The 19,706-nt window shown below is 45.1% G+C and overlaps 7 protein-coding genes across 7 annotated transcripts; 4 read left to right on the top strand and 3 right to left on the bottom strand.

Annotated features, from left to right (window-relative positions):
• Positions 1–11: 11 nt before the first annotated feature.
• Positions 12–674, top strand: K444DRAFT_514084 (ankyrin repeat protein; the record flags this gene model as incomplete). Its single annotated transcript, XM_024873532.1, has 2 exons — positions 12–234; positions 568–674. Coding segments are annotated over 2 exons (330 nt in total), but the record flags the coding sequence as incomplete, so codon positions are not given.
• A 1,588-nt stretch (positions 675–2,262) lies between these two features.
• On the top strand, positions 2,263–3,783 carry K444DRAFT_642899 (translation factor; the record flags this gene model as incomplete). The annotated part of the gene is made up of 2 exons (XM_024884790.1): positions 2,263–3,407; positions 3,582–3,783. The coding sequence occupies 2 exons, from the start codon at positions 2,263–2,265 to the stop codon at positions 3,781–3,783; spliced, it is 1,347 nt and encodes a 448-aa protein (XP_024737548.1).
• A 248-nt stretch (positions 3,784–4,031) lies between these two features.
• On the bottom strand, positions 4,032–4,789 carry K444DRAFT_642898 (coatomer subunit zeta; the record flags this gene model as incomplete). The annotated part of the gene is made up of 3 exons (XM_024884789.1): positions 4,032–4,275; positions 4,350–4,587; positions 4,669–4,789. The coding sequence occupies 3 exons, from the start codon at positions 4,787–4,789 to the stop codon at positions 4,032–4,034; spliced, it is 603 nt and encodes a 200-aa protein (XP_024737547.1).
• A 129-nt stretch (positions 4,790–4,918) lies between these two features.
• Positions 4,919–6,877, bottom strand: K444DRAFT_612375 (uncharacterized protein). Its single transcript, XM_024880121.1, has 4 exons — positions 6,333–6,877; positions 5,935–6,264; positions 5,784–5,882; positions 4,919–5,733 (listed from the first exon to the last, which is right to left on the bottom strand). The coding sequence occupies exons 1-4, from the start codon at positions 6,639–6,641 to the stop codon at positions 5,083–5,085; spliced, it is 1,389 nt and encodes a 462-aa protein (XP_024737546.1). The 5' UTR covers positions 6,642–6,877; the 3' UTR covers positions 4,919–5,082.
• Positions 6,878–7,464: 587 nt separating this feature from the next.
• K444DRAFT_387024 (uncharacterized protein) lies at positions 7,465–8,753 on the bottom strand. Its single transcript, XM_024872403.1, has one exon. It carries the CDS (start codon positions 8,311–8,313, stop codon positions 7,555–7,557), a length of 759 nt encoding a protein of 252 aa, XP_024737545.1. The 5' UTR covers positions 8,314–8,753; the 3' UTR covers positions 7,465–7,554.
• A 2,464-nt stretch (positions 8,754–11,217) lies between these two features.
• K444DRAFT_720954 (Di-copper centre-containing protein) lies at positions 11,218–12,464 on the top strand. The gene is made up of 4 exons (XM_024888501.1): positions 11,218–11,382; positions 11,426–11,550; positions 11,599–11,981; positions 12,051–12,464. The coding sequence occupies exons 1-4, from the start codon at positions 11,224–11,226 to the stop codon at positions 12,170–12,172; spliced, it is 789 nt and encodes a 262-aa protein (XP_024737544.1). The 5' UTR covers positions 11,218–11,223; the 3' UTR covers positions 12,173–12,464.
• A 6,220-nt stretch (positions 12,465–18,684) lies between these two features.
• K444DRAFT_386944 (uncharacterized protein) lies at positions 18,685–19,624 on the top strand. Its single transcript, XM_024872402.1, has 3 exons — positions 18,685–19,006; positions 19,069–19,110; positions 19,189–19,624. Exons 1-3 carry the CDS (start codon positions 18,828–18,830, stop codon positions 19,448–19,450), a joined length of 483 nt encoding a protein of 160 aa, XP_024737543.1. The 5' UTR covers positions 18,685–18,827; the 3' UTR covers positions 19,451–19,624.
• The last annotated feature ends 82 nt before the right edge of the window (positions 19,625–19,706 follow it).

Below are 19,706 nucleotides of genomic sequence, written 5' to 3'. Positions count from 1 at the left end.
GACATTACGGAAAGACACCTCTGCATTATGCCTCGCAGAATGGCGACCTCAACGTGGCGACATTATTGCTTGCAGCGAAATCCGATGTCAAGCTACAAGATGCCGTTGGTTTCACGCCCTTGCATTGGGCAGTTGTCACGGAGAACTTTGAGATGACAGAGTTATTATTAGATAATGGATCAGATGCAGAAATCAAAGACAACAAAAGAGCTTCTCCGTTACACTATGCGGCGGGTTACGGCAAAATCCAGTACCCCATTATCTCCGAGAAAAACAGAGAGATAATCTGTGGATACTTATTAGATCGAGGAGCGGTGGGCAGAGACAGGAACACAGAGTCTCTAACACCACTAGTGTGTGCTATCATGTGTAACCTACATGGTGTCGTTGAAATACTTCTCGAAACTGGTGCTTATGATATCCATGAGCCCCCGCTCCCCACTGAGAAGGAAACATCGGAGATCCACATGGCTGCTTCTTCACAGCAGTACGATCTTGTCTACAAGCTCCTTTTGAGGGGGATGTCCCTTTCGACCTCGGATACTGAAGGGAAGACTCCGTTGTTAGTTGCTGCTGAGGTCGGAGACGTCGAAATGGTCAAATTGCTGCTGGAACTTGGCTCAGATATATCAGCTCAAGACAGACATGGCCGGACAGCCCTGCACCTAGCTGCTGCTGGCTTTTATGAACTCCCAACCCGTCTGGAAGAAGGTCGATTTGAGGTAGTGCGCTTTCTAGCGGAGACCAATAGATCGTTGCTTGAGATAGAAGATGATGAAGGGAATTTACCGGAAGACCATGCCCTTGCGTCTTTTGATCAGGACTACACAGAATATGTTAATTTTGATTGGGGCACTTCAGTTATGACAGCAGCGGATGAAATTGGCGATCGTGGGGCCGCCCTAAAAACCCACGATTGGCTAGAGGAGCAGCGATTATTCTACAATTCAGAACCATGACTCTTAAGGTTATAGTAGGTGAGAAATGTACTCTAGTATATAGGAACAAACAGGAATGGAGAAAAGGAGTGGGATTTGAAGATGCAAAGGGACTTGCGCGAGAGCCCATTAAGAGGACCACGAGAACGAATGAAAATAACCAATATTTTTTATCCATGTCAAGATCACTTATCAAAACTTCGAACAGACGCCTGAACTTGCATATTCTAAGAAAACTTACTTCTGTAGCCGAAAGATGTGTTGGTGGCCGACGTGAAGTCGGAAAACCTCCCGTGAGGTGGGATTTGAGTAATGACAGCCAGATTGCATTGAAGAGTGTGTCATCGCGTGCCAGATCAATTGCACCAAATATGCGGCAATCTGAGGAGACTGTGCTGTAATTTCGGGCTCACCCGTAGTGTCAGCGGTCACAGACTCCCGCTGGAAGAGTGTAAAATATCGACTGCTTACTGATTTGAGGCTGTAAGAATAAGACAGACTTCCCGATTTTGTCTCTCTGCTTGATGCAGACTGCATCGTACCAGCAGAACGCAAACAACAAGTCACCACCCCCTAACTCCCTGCAGATGGTACAGCAGTTGATTGCCACTAAATTTCTGCCGACTGACACCACAGCTCTTCAAATGATTTGAGAGTAGTTTAGCTCCTTTGTTGGCCTTCAAACAACAGAGAGGAAATTAATTGAACATGAAAGACTTAGGGAAGCACTCGCACTCATCCTCTATCGAGGCGGAAGACGGCACCTTGTCTATCTGCAGGTGAGGGGTTCTAAACCACACTTGTCCCCAAAATGGCGCCTTCACTGAGCGAGTATCTAGGTTATAGCATCCAATGAACACAAAATCGAGGGGCTTCATCTGGAATGGAATGATTCGAATTGTACAACTTTCAAAGGGGGTTTTGTTAGCACTTCAAGGATGACGAAGAAGAGATGAAGTTCAGTGGAGGTTGGAAGCTAAGCGAGTGCCAGCCTCGCGCTAAATTCGTAGCCCTGTCAATTTTTCTTTCTTTCTTTACTCGTACCCCCTTGAGTCATCACAACCTCGCAGCATCACAAAGATCTCAGGGACACAAAACCACTATCTATCGGCCACCAACCACCATCAATGTTGCAATAAGGAACCACACTCTCATCTTGAAAGCATAAGAATGTCAAAGGCGTTCCAAACACCATTTCTCGGTTCATTCAAACGCAGAAGTCGCAGGATACCGCGATAGAGGGTTGCTTTTCTTCGAACTGGCTGATCAATCCCGTCAAAGGGTAGCAGGACATCTGGCAGGACAACTGCAGAAATTCTTCAAGATGGCGTTGAGTCAGACCAACGGCAATCTCCTGAGGACTCGCATCCTTCCCGTTAATACCAACGACCTGGGAAATTTCAAAGACCGACAGACATTGGAAACTTGGGAGCTCCCTGGAGATCAATCTAGCCTCGAACCCCTTCGAGAAGCTGCTCTACATCTTCGAAAGAGCAACATACCAGTTGGGTTTCCTACAGAAACGGTGTACGGCTTGGGTGCAGATGCTACAAGGAGTGATGCTGTGAAGGGGATCTACAAGGCAAAGGGTCGACCCTCAGACAATCCACTCATCATTCACGTCTGCGACCTCACTATGCTCCGGAGTTTGGTGAAGCCCTCTGGGCAGGTAAACGGCAATGTTGAGTCTACGGATCCGATACCCGCCATTTACACGCCATTGATCAAGGAATTCTGGCCTGGGCCGCTAACGATTCTGCTCCCAAATCCACAACCAAGCAAGTTGGCACCAGAGGTCACTGCTGGACTCCCCACCTTCGGTGCTCGTATGACAGACTCTCCTCTGGCGCTATCACTCATACGCCTTGCTGGGGTTCCACTCGCTGCTCCCTCTGCAAATGCCTCCACGAAGCCGTCCCCCACCACAGCCGAACACGTCAAGCATGATTTGGAAGGCAAGATTGAGATTATACTGGATGGTGGAGCTTGTCAAGTTGGGGTTGAGAGCACTGTGGTAGACGGGTTGTGTGACCCACCTGTTGTACTTCGGCCGGGTGGTGTCAGTATCAATCGTATCCGAGAATGTGAGGGCTGGTCTGGTGTTGTGAAGGGCTATAAGGACCACAGCGAATTGGGATTAAACACACCAAGAGCTCCTGGGATGAAATACAAGCACTATAGTCCCAAAGCCAAGGTTGTCCTCTTCGAAGCTGCTTCTCAACGAGATACCCAGGCTGGACGAGGAATGAAATGGGGCATCCCGCTCGAGGCTTGGAAACTGGTTAAAGCTAAGGAGGAAAAGATATCCTATCTTGGACTCGAGAATTCCGAGTGGCCAATCAACGTTGGGATCGTGACCACGAAACATTGGCTTCCTTTTGCAGGATTCCATCTTGCGAAGTGGAGTCGAAATGGCAACGATGGCTGCCTGCATGTTGGGCGCCGGGAGGAGTTGGAGACGTCCAACTCGTTTGCCATGCGAGGAGGGGAACTCTGGAAAGGAAGAGCACTCCCCGAGGCCACTCAGGGATCGAGCAACTGGTGGAAAGACGCGCCGATGGCAAAACCCGAGAATACAGCACATCCACACAGGCCTCCACATCAGAACGAAGGCGCCGACATCGACTACGAGCCAGAATATAGCGATGAGCATATCGCAGACCTCATCGAGATCTCCCTGGGCTCTAAGACCACGGATATCGCACATAGCCTCTTCTCTGCCCTCAGGGAATTGGATCAGCGGGGCGTGGATATCATTTATGTGGAAGGCATAGAAGATAAGGCGGACATTGCTGCTGCAGTCATGAACAGACTCCGCAAAGCAGCTACCGTCATTGAGCAGTGATAGAGTAGAAACCGCCACGTCTTAGAAATAGAGAGTCTTGCATCTGCTTTTGAATCAAATAAATTCAGATCTGCTTTCCACGCCTGGAAATGCTGTGCCCTAAACTCCAAGTCTACTCCGAACCTTTTGATACGGGATGCCCTTCGCTCTCAGTGCAGCACACCTCTCCATTTACACCCACAACATAATCCTCCCATATTCCCATTGTAATTCCTAGCCTTCCATTCTTCTCCCCGAATTCAGACCCATCACAATCCCTGCCTCAACCAATCCCCCAACTTCGCCTTCCCGAACTGCGCCAGGTTGTTCATGCCCTGCTCACTCAAATCAATGCCCTTCAACTGCGTCACATCCTGCGTCGGCGCCTTGCTAACCCTCTGCACGATGATCGTCGGGTCCGTCTCGAGAATTATCCCATCATCGACAATCTCGTCAATCGCCAGAGAGACCAAATCATAGTTCTCGATAATCGTTCGTTTATCGACTGACTGCCTATTCCACCATTTGGTCAGCACTGATTTTGGAGCAAGGAGGTGTGGGCACACCTAGAGGTGATGGGAGCGTACTTGAATAGCAAATGCAATGAGTCTCTTAATGCCAAAATGACATTGTACAGCATAATCTCATTCTCGTCCACGCCGCCGACGACGTACATCATGACATCGCTCTCGCTCTTGTACAGCACGATCCTGTTGTCGTAGAGGATGATGTCGGCGGTTTGCTTGGCAGTCTTCTCGACGAGCCCTTTTTCGAAGGCTTTTTGGGATTTTACGTCTGGGTAGGGGGTTTGTGCTGTCGGTGCGTCTGGGGGTGATTGTTAGTAAAGGATACAAGGGGTTGTGAGGGGAGAGAGGGGAAGGGACGGTGAGGAAAGGAGGGGCATACTTGATTGTGTGTTCGTCGCGTGGTGCGGTGTGCTGTAGTATTTTGCGAAGACGCGGGATCCGTCGTCCGAGTTGAGGATTAGGATCGCGTTCACGGAGAGGAGGGACATTGAGGGCGCCATGGTTGTGGAGTTTGCGAGGGGTTCTGAGGGAGATGTGGAGGTTTCGTGGGATGGAGAGCTATCAATTTGTCGAATCTGGTCAGTCGCCATGGCGGCCTCAGAATCCAGGCTTGAAGTCCCTTCTTCCCATCACCACCGACACTTCGTCTTTTGAGACAAACCCGTATATATACTAAGATAGGCAACTTTTGTACCTTGAATGCTTTTTCGAGTATTATTTTATTTTCCTTGGCCTGTTCCCCTCTCTTTTGTCAAAGAAGCGCCTAGTCACTTCCACGGGATCATTTCCGGCATCATGACCTCCTCCCTTCAATCTGTTCAGGGTTGCATCGTGGACAATAAGGCCCATTGTTCACGAGACCGCTCTCTCGCTCTTCGTTCGTAGGCTCGACCTGAGACCATCCTTTCTCTCTCAGGCGAGCAATTCTCGCAACTACTTCCTCCACAACGGTCCAAATCCTCGCTCTATTTCTCACCCCCAGCATCGCTTTCTTCAACAAACAAAGTTTCTTGTATACCTCGAGCCAATTCATATCTCTCTCCAGGAGCTTTCTCTCCCTCACGGCGTGAACACTAAGAAGTTGGCTTAGCAGCGGGTTCTGCATGTTGTACAGCCGTTCACAATACTCAGCACACGCAGCTCTCAGCTCGTCTATCTCCCAGAACCATGGCAGTTCATCCTGAACCAAGCGGAAGAAGAGACGGTTTGGCAATTGTCGGAAAGTCCGAGATGCTAATCTGAGATTACCGATATCTTTGGAGGAGAGATGTGAGAGAACCATATCCTTCAGCTCTGTTGGAAGCACAGAGAAAGTATCGGCCGAAGGGAGTCGTTCGTCGATGGCCCAGAGTGGAAAGACGCATTCGGGAAGGTGTTGATCATGTGGTATTTGTTGCAATGCGAGAATTAATCCAGGAATATCATGAGGATTCGCTGCAAGATACTAGACACTGTTCAGCCTCACTCAAGACTTCTGAATACGAGACAAATTACCTCGGTGCCTGGCTCGTGGGCCCACCATTGCTGCCGACACTTCCAGATAACTTGTTCTTGTTTCAAGTTCTGAAATCCACATTCACCGCAAGCTTCTCTCTGTCATGAAACATCAGCGACTTATCTCTCAAAGAACAGCCTAACTACTCACAGCCCACAATGCCACGAAGCCTTCAAGGTCCACCTCACCTGTTCTCATTTTCGAAATACGCTCAAAGATTTTCCAGCACGCGTCATGGGCTGGGATGCCCCACCATTCGCCTCCCTGGAAAACGACCCCTGCAGTTCTTTCATAATTCACCGGTTCAAAAGTATGGACTCCGTACCGGACGTAAGCCAATTCTCCGGGCTCAAAATCATCCGGCGGATTTGTTGTCTGCGATGAGACGAAGAAGTCGCTGACCCTCTCATAGTCTTCGTCGTCCTTTTCAGGTTTTGCATTTGGCGGCTTTCTAACGATATACCTGGGGAGGTTCATTCCCTGCACGATTCAGCAATGCTTGAGCCATCACAACGAGTCCCGGACAATTGAGCATTCCGGAATCATACATTCGAGAAGCCCATAACACTTACCTTCATCTCGTCGGCCCCAATCTTCCATCCGTTATACCCTCCGGTAAAAGTACAGTGCCGTCCGGGGAAATGCTCCCAGGGACTCCACAGCTCGTCTCCGTCCTTCACATGTTCGCAACCACTCTGCTCTGGGAACACAGTGCATTGAGACAGTTCCGAATCTCCAGAATAATATGCTCCGCCAGAATAACCCCAGCCTTCTGATGGGGGTTCGTTCTTGGTACGCATTCGAGCGACGTTGATGGAGACGGCGCAAAGCTGGCAGCAGTTTTCGGTATAACCCATCTTGAAAAATATGCTAGAGTACTTAAAGCAGGCGTAGAGGCAGGACGCAAAGCGTTATGTCTGCTGATTGAGGGGTATCTCCGAGCTGGAAGATGTTCGGCCTAGGGTTTGGCTTGACGGCGTGTCGCCCTAGGGACCTATTCGCGAGACCGTCGAGCAAAGATCTAGACACGCTTGGGTGAGAAAGGCGCCAGAATTTCGTGCAACGAAGAACTCGCTTTCAAGTCAAAACAGAGATTGAGCGGTGCGTTTGTTGGGCGAGGTTGAAATACAGCTTGTGGCTTACCTCGGGAGGCTTCTTGAGTGGCTCGCTTCAGCAGATTGTTACAGGGTCCTCGCTCAGGGGCGAGTTCAGTGGCTGCATGTTGGCGATCGCGGTGATCTATCTAAGGGCCCGTCCTGCCACCACCATACACCGTTCACATACACCATATGCCAGTCTTATAGAGATATTTATTACGAAATCACACCGGATTTGAAAGGCGCAAGCTTCAACGAGTGAGAAGGGCCTGTAAATGTCTTGCATTATTTTATTAAAAGCAACCGTAGCTTAGATTTCAAGGTATAAGCAATCGTGGAGACTATAAGGAAGTTGAAGGTTTATGTTTCTAGAATGAAGAGAGAGAAACGAGGCAATCCAGTTAACGAAATGAGAGGTGAAATGTCCTAAGATTCCTGTAGTCCTCTTTATAAAGCTTCTCATCTCTCTACTCGCTGAGAGGTAATCCGCTTGCAGTGTGACCTGCAAACTCTCAGATCCGAGAAGAAGCGCAGGAGAACAAGTTCATTTCTACTAGTCACTCACAACAGCCTTTGATTTGGAGAACTAGAAAGGTAGAAATTTTGTAACAAAGAATATTCTGCAGATCTCGATTGCTAATCAAGATCATGCGCTGAGATTTACGCATCAATTTTAAGTCAAGATAAACGACACTTGAGGAGCAGACTCCAACATCTTCATCACCGGGGGATTGGGTTGGGTAAAGGTTTCGACCCGCTCATAATATCTGTCTGCCATCACAGCCGGTTTCAATATCAGGCCTTCATACCCGCCTCTTTTCCTCTTCAGGATTGGTAAAAAGAATGCGTCAAGGTCGCAAAAGCGTAATGGAGTATCGCCTGTGCAATCTGCATAGAGAGGACCCACCGGGGGAGGAGCAGCCGGTCCAGAAGGAGAATCGACAGGGGAAGTAAATGCCCTCGGAAACCGGTTCTCGATTGGACCGTGAGGATTTGGGCAGCGCCTTCTCGGGACTATCAGAAATAACAAAGTAACCGCGGCAATCCCGAGAATGAATGCAGCCAGGAGCATGCTGAGAGGGGCTTTGGCCAGGAGTAGGATGGTGACGAGTAAGTGCCCACCGAACACACAGGCCACCTTGGTTCCAAACGAAACAGCGGCGCCGGGCCTGAAATTTTCCCAGGCCAGCAGGAAAATGACATCACACCACCGCATAAACCCCCGTATAAAGTTATACCTCAACAGGGCAGTGGATGAATTTTTCGAGTGGACCGTTGAGGTTGCCCTTAGCAGTCTTAACGGACACATTCTGCTCATAGATACCAGCCTCACCGGCGTCAACCTTCCTGAAAGCGTCAGATTTGCCAGTAGAGCCCCGGAAATATGTCTTTGATGGTATGGTAGATCCTCAGTTCCCTGGAGATCGATCATGATCACGGTGGTGGTTCGCAGCTGACGGTTGATGTGTTTGAATTTTATTGGCACATCTATTGAAGCCCAAGGCCATGTCGGCGCCCTGTACTCCTTTGGGCTTTGGGTTTTTGGAGATGACGAGCTTCACAGCAGTGACAGAGGCAAGGTTTGGCCAATCCATAGACCGGCGCAGTATCATCTGTCACAGAAGCAATTTGCGAAGCCAGCCCTTGCAAAGCAATCAATCTATCTGACATCTTTGTCAAATGCGACTTGGTATAATACTGAACAAAAGTATACCAAGTCGTGTCCCAGGGTGAAATGATTCGATCTCGGTCTAAAAGAGTTTGAAGCCGATATTTGTCGACTTCGAAAGACTCAAAACGGTCAATGTAATCTTCACTCTTTGCTCCACACGGCCAAGTCTCCGCTGCTCGAAGTTTCCGACAAGCCACAACATCTGCGTCTTTCCAAATATCAACAAGCGTGGGGACAGAGTGCGTTCCTGAAAGACTCATCCGCGACTGCACCAAGGAGATTCCTTGACCTCCCGCTTGTAAATTTCACCAAGATACTGCGAGCGTGTATAGAATGCTAGTCCGGAATCCTTGTCGAACGGGTTCGGAACCTTGCAAGGCCGGGCTCTGAATTGATTTCGAAGGGCGAAGCAGCCATCGTCACCATTTCCACCAAGGGTCGCCGCGATCGTGCAAGTAGACAGTCCATAGACTTTTGACATCGTAGCCGACTCTCGCAGCCGATCATCCTAGTCATCTTGTATAATGCAATGACAATCTACCCAGAGATACTGAAGCCCAATGTTTCGTGTAGCATTGAACACATCCTGTAGTGTTGCGGAAACGTTAGATATACGAATTTCGATTTCGTAACTTCGCAGTTAGGCCGAAGTGAGGACAAAATCTTTGTTTGTTCCCCAGCGGTGGCTGAGTGCAGCATATGGGACGTTATTGCTCAGAGATTGAGTATAAACAATGCCCACATAAAGCAAGCGGGTGGGTAACCAACTTTCGTCGTCAGAATTGGGACTGCATTGCTCATGATTTTCAAAGCAATTTTTTAGCCAAGCGCATGCAAGTTGGAGGTTTTCTGTTGAACCTGTAAAAGCTTGCTGGTGTAGATTGACCTCGGCCAAATCTTCGAGACCATCTGCCACCGAGTGTTAACGCATAGAGGGATACAAGAACACGAGTTCGTACTGACCTCTCACTATATCGAGTGGTATGATGATGGGAGGCCCTGGGCAGTAAAAGTCGATGATCATCCAGAAGACTGCTGTTTTGGTGAAAAGCTTTTCTGCTTCCGTTCCGAGTAGGTGAGTAAGATCGGGCATGGGGGCTTTGTCCACGTCACTCATATATTTTGAAGTATCAGACCAGTCATCCCCTCTCGGTTCAGGCGCAACGAGCCACTTTGAACCTAGGCCCGTAACTGAGCTTTCGAGGTACAGCGAATATGGCCAGACAAGTATCGCAGAGCATTTGAGACTTAGAATATGAATCCTAATAAAGTTGTCAAAGAGACTGAAGTGAGTCGAAGACCAGATAAAGGAAAAGTGGCAGCCATGATGAGTGGAAATTTGACGAAGGAGCTAAAATTGCATGTAAATACCTGATCGGGTTAGAGCCTTGTCGGCTGATTGAGCAATTCCACCGCCTAGATTTTCTGTGTCACTTGAAAACGCCACGCTACCGACCAAGCTCCTCCGAGTACGCGATCAGTAGGGCGCGTCCAGGATATACTTCCGAGAAGTGTCTCTGAGGGACAATGTAAAATTCTCGACTAGACTCTCATTGAAACGTCTTTAACAGCTGGGCTTGGTGGGCTGTAGCCTAACGGACCTAAATTCTTCCGAATTAGCGCCTCGCTTTTAAATGAGAGAGAAAAAACGTCGTGCAATTCTCCCGTCCCTCTGCAAAATTGGGAGGCTGACTGCAGTTAGCAGGGTGGCTATGTTGCACCTATTATTAGGTTGAGGTTTAGCGGCCGACAAGAAGAAGGTTTAGAACAGGAATTATCGTATCATTGAGTGTGTGTGTAGCTAGAATCTACGAAGGAGGTTTCTGGAGGCTAAAAGGGGTGGTTGGGTGAGCTAGTCTCGTTTAGGAAGTCAAATATCTCACGTCTCCACATTGCCAACCACCAACCGCTCACACAGACACCTGATGCAAGCCAGCTGGAGCCGGGGCCACACAGCCCGGTTGTGGGCCACAAATTGAGTGCGTATAAGGGTTGCGGATTTAAGGGCGTTGTATTGCTATCCCCTCCCCTAAATATTTGCGAGCGTGAGGGTGGCAAACAAGGGTGTGTTCCAGCTAATCAGAAAGCTGGAATCTTCTCGAAAACAAACCGAAGAAAATCTTTTGAACCCGCAGGCTAACATTTATTCAGGGGGCGGGGGAGTACAAGGTAAATCGTTTGACTTCGGAGCAGGTAAGTACAGTACCAGTACAGTACGGGTACTGTACTGGTAGCCGCAGCGGGCCGGGCCGGGGCCCGCCTTAACTAGTCCTCATCGAGTGAACTCCGCTGATTTTTCGTTAATTGCAGGGATATCCTAGTCGGATGCAGTGCGCAGACGTAACCCCAGCGGGGTTCTGGGCCAGGATTTAGTAAAATATAAACGATTGGAGTTATTCCGGCATGGGACTGAAAATTTGACCTCTTGCATGCATAATATACACGGCTTACAAAGTCAAAGATGCAGCTCGCTCATCAGATTTTAGTCCAACTTGCCAGCGCCATCGGTTTCAGTATTGCAACCAACCTCGGAAACCCTGTACGCTCAAATGATCTCGCGGAATCTATACTATCAGACACTTGTGAATCACTTTTTCAGCAACGAGAATGGTACTTCAAAAGACCCCATCCCGCCCAATCTGTTCGCTCATATATGAATGTAGGAGATGCATGAGCTCGCTGCTACAACTAGAATACTTAGATGCTGTGTTATGTATGATGGAACTCCCTTCCATTACACCGTTCAATGGCATTAAATCTCGCTCTGATGATTTTCAGGCTTTGCATGTTGCTCTCTCATATCGTATTCATTGGGTTATAGGTTATTTTGTCCCATATATACTAGTCTACAGCATCATCATTATTCTGCTAGGACCAATTTCTGTACTTTTACCGAGGATTCCTTCATTTCTACGAGAAGACATTGCCGGAAAATTGCGGCTACAGTAGTGCGCAGCCGTATTGGAACTGGTCCTTAGACATAGATAATGGAGCATCGTGAGTACCTCACCCTCCGGAAATAAGCAAAGCTCTGATGAATGACAGCTTCGCCGAGTCCCCAATTTTTGATTCTGTGTACGGGTTTGGTGGGAATGGAGCATGTATCTTCAACTGGACAGGCTTCTTCGGCAACTCAACGCCGACCAACTCTGGCGGCGGATGCATCCAGGACGGACCCTTTATCAGTTACAACCTCTCTGTCGGACCTGGAAGTTCCGTTACCAACCATTGTATTAGGCGAAACTTCAACAACAACTCTGCCCGCTGGGGAAAAGTGACGCAGGTTGCGAACACTACCAAGCAGTCCAACTTTGAGGCGTTCCGCCAGGAGGCTGGGGGCGTTTTCAGACCTCCACCAAACAAAATTCATGGCTCTGGACATGGAATGATAAGCGGAGAGATGGGTAACGTCTTCTCAAGTCCCGGGGGTATATCTAGATACACTTCTTACTGAAACATATGCATACGTATATGACGAGGCAGTAACTCCAACATAGATCCGCTCTCCTATCTCCACCACGCAAACCTTGATCGTGTCTGGGCATTTTGGCAAAACATTGGCCTGGAAGCTCGCGTCAGGGATATCTCTGGGTACACGACGTCTGGGAACCGTTTGTGAATGTCACCTTGGACTACCAGCTAAATTACTCTACCCTTGGCTCTCCCGACACCAATTCGAGATGTGATGTATACACGAAGCGCCACATTATGTTATGAGTATATCTAAATCCACGATCGCGGTTGCGAGAGGAACGAGATTCAGGGGGGAATATTTTCGGTTGTAATGAAAGTTGAAGGACTGGAATATTGAAGTTTAGAATAGTGTGGTGGGGATCGAGCTGACTTTCGGCTACTCACGTGTTCACTCGTGATATCCTAGCTCCCTACTCCCTTTTGTATTTAGTCTTCTTTCTTCTAACGAAGGACAACCTTAGCAACTCAATACACACTTCACTCTCACGATGCCTCTTTGAGTCATGGTTATACTTGTTCGATTTATTGTTTATGTTATGTCTCCACGTGCTTTTCCCTTTAATAGGAAATATGGAAGGTAGTTTTCAAGCAGTAAAGGCGCTAGATATCTTAATATTAAGCAGGCACCGACTCCTCTCATAGTTTATGAACTTTACAAATATATTAAAGAAGCAAGATAATCTTTATAATCTAGCTATAAATATATCTCATTTATTAACAAATTCCGAAAACTAGTTCCATAAGAGTTTATTTAGTTTCTATACTTGTCTTTAACTTTAGAAAAGAGAAATACTAGTGGGATTTTACTAAAGCCTTATATCTAGTACCACATTACTTACTAACCCTTGTTTTTTAATAAGTCGAATAATAAAGTACCTGTGCTTTTTAAAGGTTCTTTATTATTATAGTATTACTCTAAACCTTTAATTACTAACTTTCCGCCCAATTTTAACTACTAAATAGTTTAGCTAATTTAGTTAAAAGGAATATAGCAGAACCTCGCTATAGTAATCCCCGATATAATAATATCCTTAGTAATATAATACGGCCTAAGATCTCGTACTTTTTTAGCCTTAGGCTTATAATATCCTTGGTCTTATTATTATAAGGTTTTTCGGTTCTAACCCTTAATTTTTAATAGTATATCGTTCTACTTTAGCCTAAAAATGAATTAATTTATTAATACTTCAGGGCTCTCTAGTATCTCTCAAGCTATTAATCTTATTAAATTATAGCCCCTTAATTCTAAATAGCCTAAAAAAAGACAAAGAGGTATAATAAAAGCTAATTACCGAGTACTATAAAGGCATAAGTAATCCCATTCTAAAGCTATATATACTAATCTTATTAAGTAATTTCAGAACAAGTTCTATTACAAAATTAACCAATTTACTATTTCTTTTAGTCTTAGTACTTAATTCAATTACCTTAATACTAATATACGAAAAGATATAAGTCTTATAAGTTAATATTCGAGCTAATCTAATTAGCCTAATCTTAAATCGGTATTCTTTAAATAATAATAGAAGATATAATAGCAAAAAGTAATAATTACAGGTAATACTCTCAAGTAAAAGGCATACGAAATCTAGTATCTTCTCTCTTAATATTATAAGTAACTAGAGCCTAAATAATCTAATAAATAAATAATTAACTTCAAGAATTACTTCTATATTAAGGAATATATTTATTATAGTAAAGGCAGTATAGCAGATATTAAAAGCCCTGAAAATATCAAGTAAATACAAGAGAATCGAGACCTAATAGCCATATATCCTCCTAAGAATATCTTAAATATAGATAAAACTAGTTTATACTAGAAAATATTACTAAATCATATACTAGTAATTAAGGCTAGTAATAAGGGCAAAAAGAATAAAGAGTGAATTACTCTTACTCTTATAATTAATATTATAGGTATTAATAAATAGGAGCCTTAATTAATTAAAAAGAAGAAGAACCCTTAATACTTTAAATATATTAATTATTAACTTTTAGGTATATAATACTAATATAATAATTTCAAGTAAATAATTAATACTATTTATATAAAATACCTCTATTAGCTTAATTACAAGTATTTTATTTAAGGCTGGTATATTCTTCTCGTTATAAATAACTTCTTAGAATATAAATATAGTATTAATCTCGTTAGTAAAAAATAAGCTCTCTTTTATATACGAGTGAAATAGCTATCTTCTAATATAATATTATATTAGTAATCGGTAAATTAAGGCATTATTAATACCTTTAAGCTTTATTATTACAAGTAATAGATTAACTATATAATTAAGTAATTTGAGGCAAATAAGAATTCTAATAAAATAGTTATTCTTCTCTATATAATTAATGTTACGTGACTTAGCGTGTAGCTAGTGCTTTTGGCCCAGCACACAGCTTTTAGCTCAATTCAAGCTCCTTATCACCACTACAACATTACCTTATCGTGACAATTAACTAGGTAATATATACTTAGAGTAATTATATTAAAGCTTTTATAATTACTAATTACTAGTATAAATCAAGTCTTATTATAAAGCCTCTTCTTAATAGAGATCTTGATACCTATAGTAAACTAGATAAGAAATAAGCTATTTAATAAGCAAAAGATAAGGAAATCATTAAAGCACTACCTAATTCAATAATTCTCTTTCTATTAGCTAATTTATTATACTAATTAACGAGGCAATTATAAAAAAAGAAAGTATAATATTAAAGATAGTTATAAATTACTATACTCAGGGAAATTCAGAGAATACTTAGTCTAATATAGAGCGGGAGGAGCAGGAGAAAGAGATTAGGAAAGTAAAGCTAGCTAAAGTAATAGCTATACTTGATTTAGTAAATCTTTATAAGAAGTAATAAGAGAATAAATAAAGTGAGATTATATATAAGCTTAATGCTTTAAAAGCTATGTTTATCTAAAGGAAAGTGAGAAAAGCAAAGCAGGCTTATTTAAAGCTTTTAGGAAATACTTTATAAGTAGTAAGGTATTAGAATTAAAAGGTTCTTTATATATCTTTAGTTCTTTCTTATTTATTATATGTGCACGTGATTCTTAATTTAATAATACTTTAGTATATTATTAGAAAAAGGCACTAAAATTAATATTGTTATATCGAGTTTTTATTGTATTTAATACCTAGATATTAACTACTAATAGTTATAATTCTCTATCTTTTTAAAAGAATATAGAGAAAGGAGGAAGGAGTCGAAGCATGAGTGTTATGTCTTATATAGCCTATAAAGCCAACGAATATAGACAGTTATAAAGCTGGGGAGCGCTGGCAGGCATCTAGTAAATGCTTTAGTGCTCGAATATTTCATAGAGGAAGAACTAGTTCAGTAGAAGGTGTGGCTGGCTTTCAACATAAATCATTCCTTTATTAATCGTCTGGACTTAATTTCTACTATACAAAACCTGACCTTCGTTTGCTAGAGATCACTGTAACGGCGGAGCGGAGCAATGGAACATAGGTACAAAGATCTCTTTTCCTGTCTTATAAAATCTAAAGCTAAGGAGAGAAGGAGAGAGTGAGGTGTGGTGGTGGATAAGTAAGTAAGGCCAAAACCACTGAAACGCCGAGTGCCTGAAGCTTAGCCTGTAACCTTAGCTAAAAACAACCTGTAGGAACCATGGGACGGCAGCCGTCACAATCACAGTCACTAGAATTACAACAAGATTCGACGGTATTTCTTTCTAAAAGGAAACAATACTATGGGACAATATCTCAGAAATGGTTGCCGTTAGGCGCAGTAGTGTAGGCCAAACCTTTGGGTTTAAGATCTTGTAATTATGTCAATCGTACGCTCAATTGCGATAGCCCCCAAATTGCCCTCCTGATCATATTTAAAACAAAATATATAGCATTTCAACGTCTTGAGTCTTGACTTGGCGCAAAGACAGGGATAGTGGCAGCAGGGCGAAGAAGATTGGGAATAACATAACCCAACAATGTTCCAAAAAAGCGGTATAGTCGTAGATTCGGATACGGAGTACACTTTTTGATTCTGACTAGAGAAAGCGCGGATGTGTTTTGAATGCTCACCGCCCAGGTATGTCGATCAGGGATCGGTCAGGGATCAGGGCAGAGAATCGGGTCATGTGATGTCAATTTCATGCGGGACAGGGCATGGATGCTGGAGTGAGACGGGATGTCTTCTTCCAGCCACATCTTATTGTTCACCGCCAGCCCCTGCTTACCTTCCCGACATGGGAAGCATGTCCAGAGGAGGGAGGGCTGGGGTACGGAAAGCCGTAAGGATCAATTGTCCAAGCGAACTTTTTCACATACGACTTATGACTTACGCAGGTGCAGGCCCTAATGTTTGTTATACCGCCTTCGCAGGGGGGGTGCGCTGAAGTGCCCCGTAGCATACGCTATCCGAATTTTGCTCGGCAGAATCCAAGGCGGTGTGACAAATATTAGGGCCTGCTAAGCCTGTACCTGCGTATGACTTGGCACGTCCGTGCTCATCCCACCAAAAATCGCAATGCCCACACACCACGCCCACATACTATGCCCCCCTCTGCCTGTGCCTCTATTACTACTTAAAATATTTACTCTCTTGAATTCTTCTCTCTCTCTCTATAAGTATAGGGGCAGAGGGGGGGGGGGGAGGGGCAAGGCAAGGGGACCCTACTAAAAATTTACGGAGGTACAGCCCATAATAATAGTAATAGCGCTAGCAGGGGTTAATAGAAAACTCGTGATTTCAATACTCGATAACTTTTGCTACACAAAACATAAAAAGTTTATTTAAACACTGTAAATATCCATCACAGTACCGTATAGTAGTGCTACTTTTTTTTAAAAAAAAATTTACGATATGTTATTGTTGTGATACCAGGTTGAAAAGTTCGGACCCTGCTAGCGCTATTACTATCATTATGGGCTGTACCTCCATACTATGGTACTCGGGGAAACAGAGGTTAATTTGGTTCCAGCAGGTTCTGCGCTAACAGGGATAATTGACCAATCATTCTTTCAGTTTCGAAGAAGTATTACCTGAATCAGTTTGGCTTGGAAGTGGAGACTTTATATCTGTTTCCCCGGGTACGAAGTACGTCACACATACTCGTATACAAGTAGCCTATTTATAGGGCTTCCTTTTCCTCGCGAGTCACGTGCCTCAAAGCTTACTTCTCACTTCTCACTTTTCACTTTTCACTTGCTAGCTCGCCCTCCTTACCTCACCCCCTCCCCACCCCCTACTGTTACGTGGCACCAGTCACGTGGTGCCACTGCACGTGACTTAGCGTGTAGCTAGTGCTTTTAGCCCGGCACACAGCCTTCAGCTCAATTCAAGCTCTTTACCACCACTGCAATATCACCTTATCGTGACACCTACCTACCCCTTACCCCCTACCCCTCTCTCCTATATATATAAATAAGAATTAAAGAGAGAGTAGTATTTTAAGTAATAATAGTAGAGGTATAGGGAGAGGGGGTGTGGTATGTAAACGATTTTTGGTGGGGTGAAGTCATAAGTCGTAAGTGGAAAAGTTCGCTTGGACGATTGATCCTTACGGCCTTCCGTACTGGGCCCACATTTGAGGTCTTAAACGCAGCTGTCAGCAGGGTACAGTACCACACCGCTCCAAAACCACCGGCCAATGGCATTAGCCCTCGAGACAAATGCCTGTACGTGCCTGCATCCGCAAAGGGCCGCGGCACCTGCCAAAGACACGATTCAGTCCTTTCCGCCTTCATTGGCGTTCTTATTTTTGTTGAGAAGCTGGCTGCTGCTGCGGCTGGCATCTTGCTCAGCATCGCGGCATGACTCCCCCATCTTTTGAACACTTCGTACTTTCCACTAGTCACCACTGGTGGTTTGTGAAAGCGACGGGCCCATAGCCAACCCCCAAAATTAATGTTCTCGCTAAATTTGTGGCACGGACTAGCAAACGATAAGTACCTCCAACGGAGTTACACCACATAAAGATGCTCTCCCCCCTGGTTAAATGTAACAGTGGGTCAAAGTGCAGGGGTTTTTTGGTATGGCAACTGGACCGTGCCAGGCTGGTTTTGCGGGGACCCACACAGTTTTGCAGTAGTGGGGGGAGAGTCCAGTAGCACTAGCAAGGGTTTCTTGCGCACGTACATTCTCCAATGTCGCTTTGCCAAAGCGAGTAAACAAAACAAGCCAAACGAGGGATTCAATACCTGATCAAGTCAAGTCCTTCTGTGCCTCTGTAAACAACTTTACCGTGTGAAATAGGTAAGCTTAAGATTGCTTTTCTTTTCTTTCTTTTCTTGCGCGACAGGAACGTTGAAGTTACCGTAATCGCCTGACGCCACTTTTATTTTCCGGTGGGCTGGGCAAGACGCGATAGGACATGTGTGGGGGCACAGCGTTTGAGTGGGCTTTGCCTATTTTTTTCAACGGTTTGCTGCTGTTGAGAGTGCGCACTGGATGTAACACCCAGACCTCCTGCTCCACAAACCTGCGTTGGTAAACAGGGGACTCCTGCCAGCTTAGTGAGAAGTACAAGCCTTCCATGAGTAGCATCCGTATTCCCCGAAGAAAAGGTTAGCCTTATTTGATACCCAGGTCATGCGAGGGCGGTCAATAGCCCAAATTTCAACTGATTTTTGGCCCCGAACGGTGTATCTGATATGTGGGGGTGATTATAAGTCGCGGATGCCCCGAATGATTGATTGTTCGGAAGACAGGAGAGAGTGGCGAAGTTGACTTAGCCAATCGGATCTATTACGTCGATTCTTTTTTTCCTAGCCAGGAGAGCCCGAGTGAGCCTAATTTCACGTCAACCCTGCTCCTCATGTCTGGGATCAATTATGGGGATAATCCAAGATGCCCTGCTTGCTTCGCGGCTCGCTTCGGGCTTGATTGCGAACTGTCATCGACAGCCTCATTCTCGCCCAAAGATGGTGTTGAAGGTATCAATGCATCTGTACCCAACGTCGAAAATGAGGCTGCAACAGCATCTACCATCGAACCAATTTCTTCTCTCCGGGTAAGCCTTCTTGAATGCCTTATCCAAAATCCCTATATTCCGCATTTCTAACCCATGTGTAGCCGCCACAGAGGGGGAAGCGTTATGTTTATGTTTGGCATTGCGTGAGTGGCCAAATCGTAATGATCGGGTCTCAATGCCCAAATTGATGAATCAGTGCCTAACATTTCGGCCCAAAACAGTGCGCATGTGACAAGGCTAAGATTGGGATCATGGTCGAGCATTGTCCTGACTGCGGAGCCCAAAGATGCCCGTACTGTCGCACCGAAAAGGTCAGGGTGCAGTAAGGCACTGGACCTCCCGAGCCGTAAGCCATGCGGAGACAACACTACAGTGCGAATGACCTCCTCAACGGTCCTCGAATGGTCTATTCTTGTGAAGGCGGTGAAAGAGGTGGATTATAGCTCGTTGCCTTCCTGTTTGCCTTCGAGAGACGAAGGTTGAAGGTCAATTTAATGACTTACATCTCGCCACCTGTTTTGCTCTCAGTTTGCCTTGAGTACATCTACCTCCACTTAAAAATCAAACGTTTTTCTTGCCTCTTGCCAGCTCGATATTGGGTTGGCGACAATCAGATCTTGGTACCAAAACGTACAACTGGAGTACTTGCCTGGTTTCCGGCTTTGATGATGACTCGCGGGTTTTTCTCCGGATATCGACTCTCTGTAGTCAATTTTCGCTAACCAGCCCATACAGATAT

The sequence above is a fragment of the Hyaloscypha bicolor genome (assembly GCF_002865645.1).
Source record: "Hyaloscypha bicolor E unplaced genomic scaffold K444scaffold_58, whole genome shotgun sequence".
In the NCBI taxonomy this organism is placed as follows: domain Eukaryota; kingdom Fungi; phylum Ascomycota; class Leotiomycetes; order Helotiales; family Hyaloscyphaceae; genus Hyaloscypha; species Hyaloscypha bicolor.
Note: the sequence above shows the minus strand (reverse complement) of the source record. Positions and strands in the feature narration are given on the sequence as shown.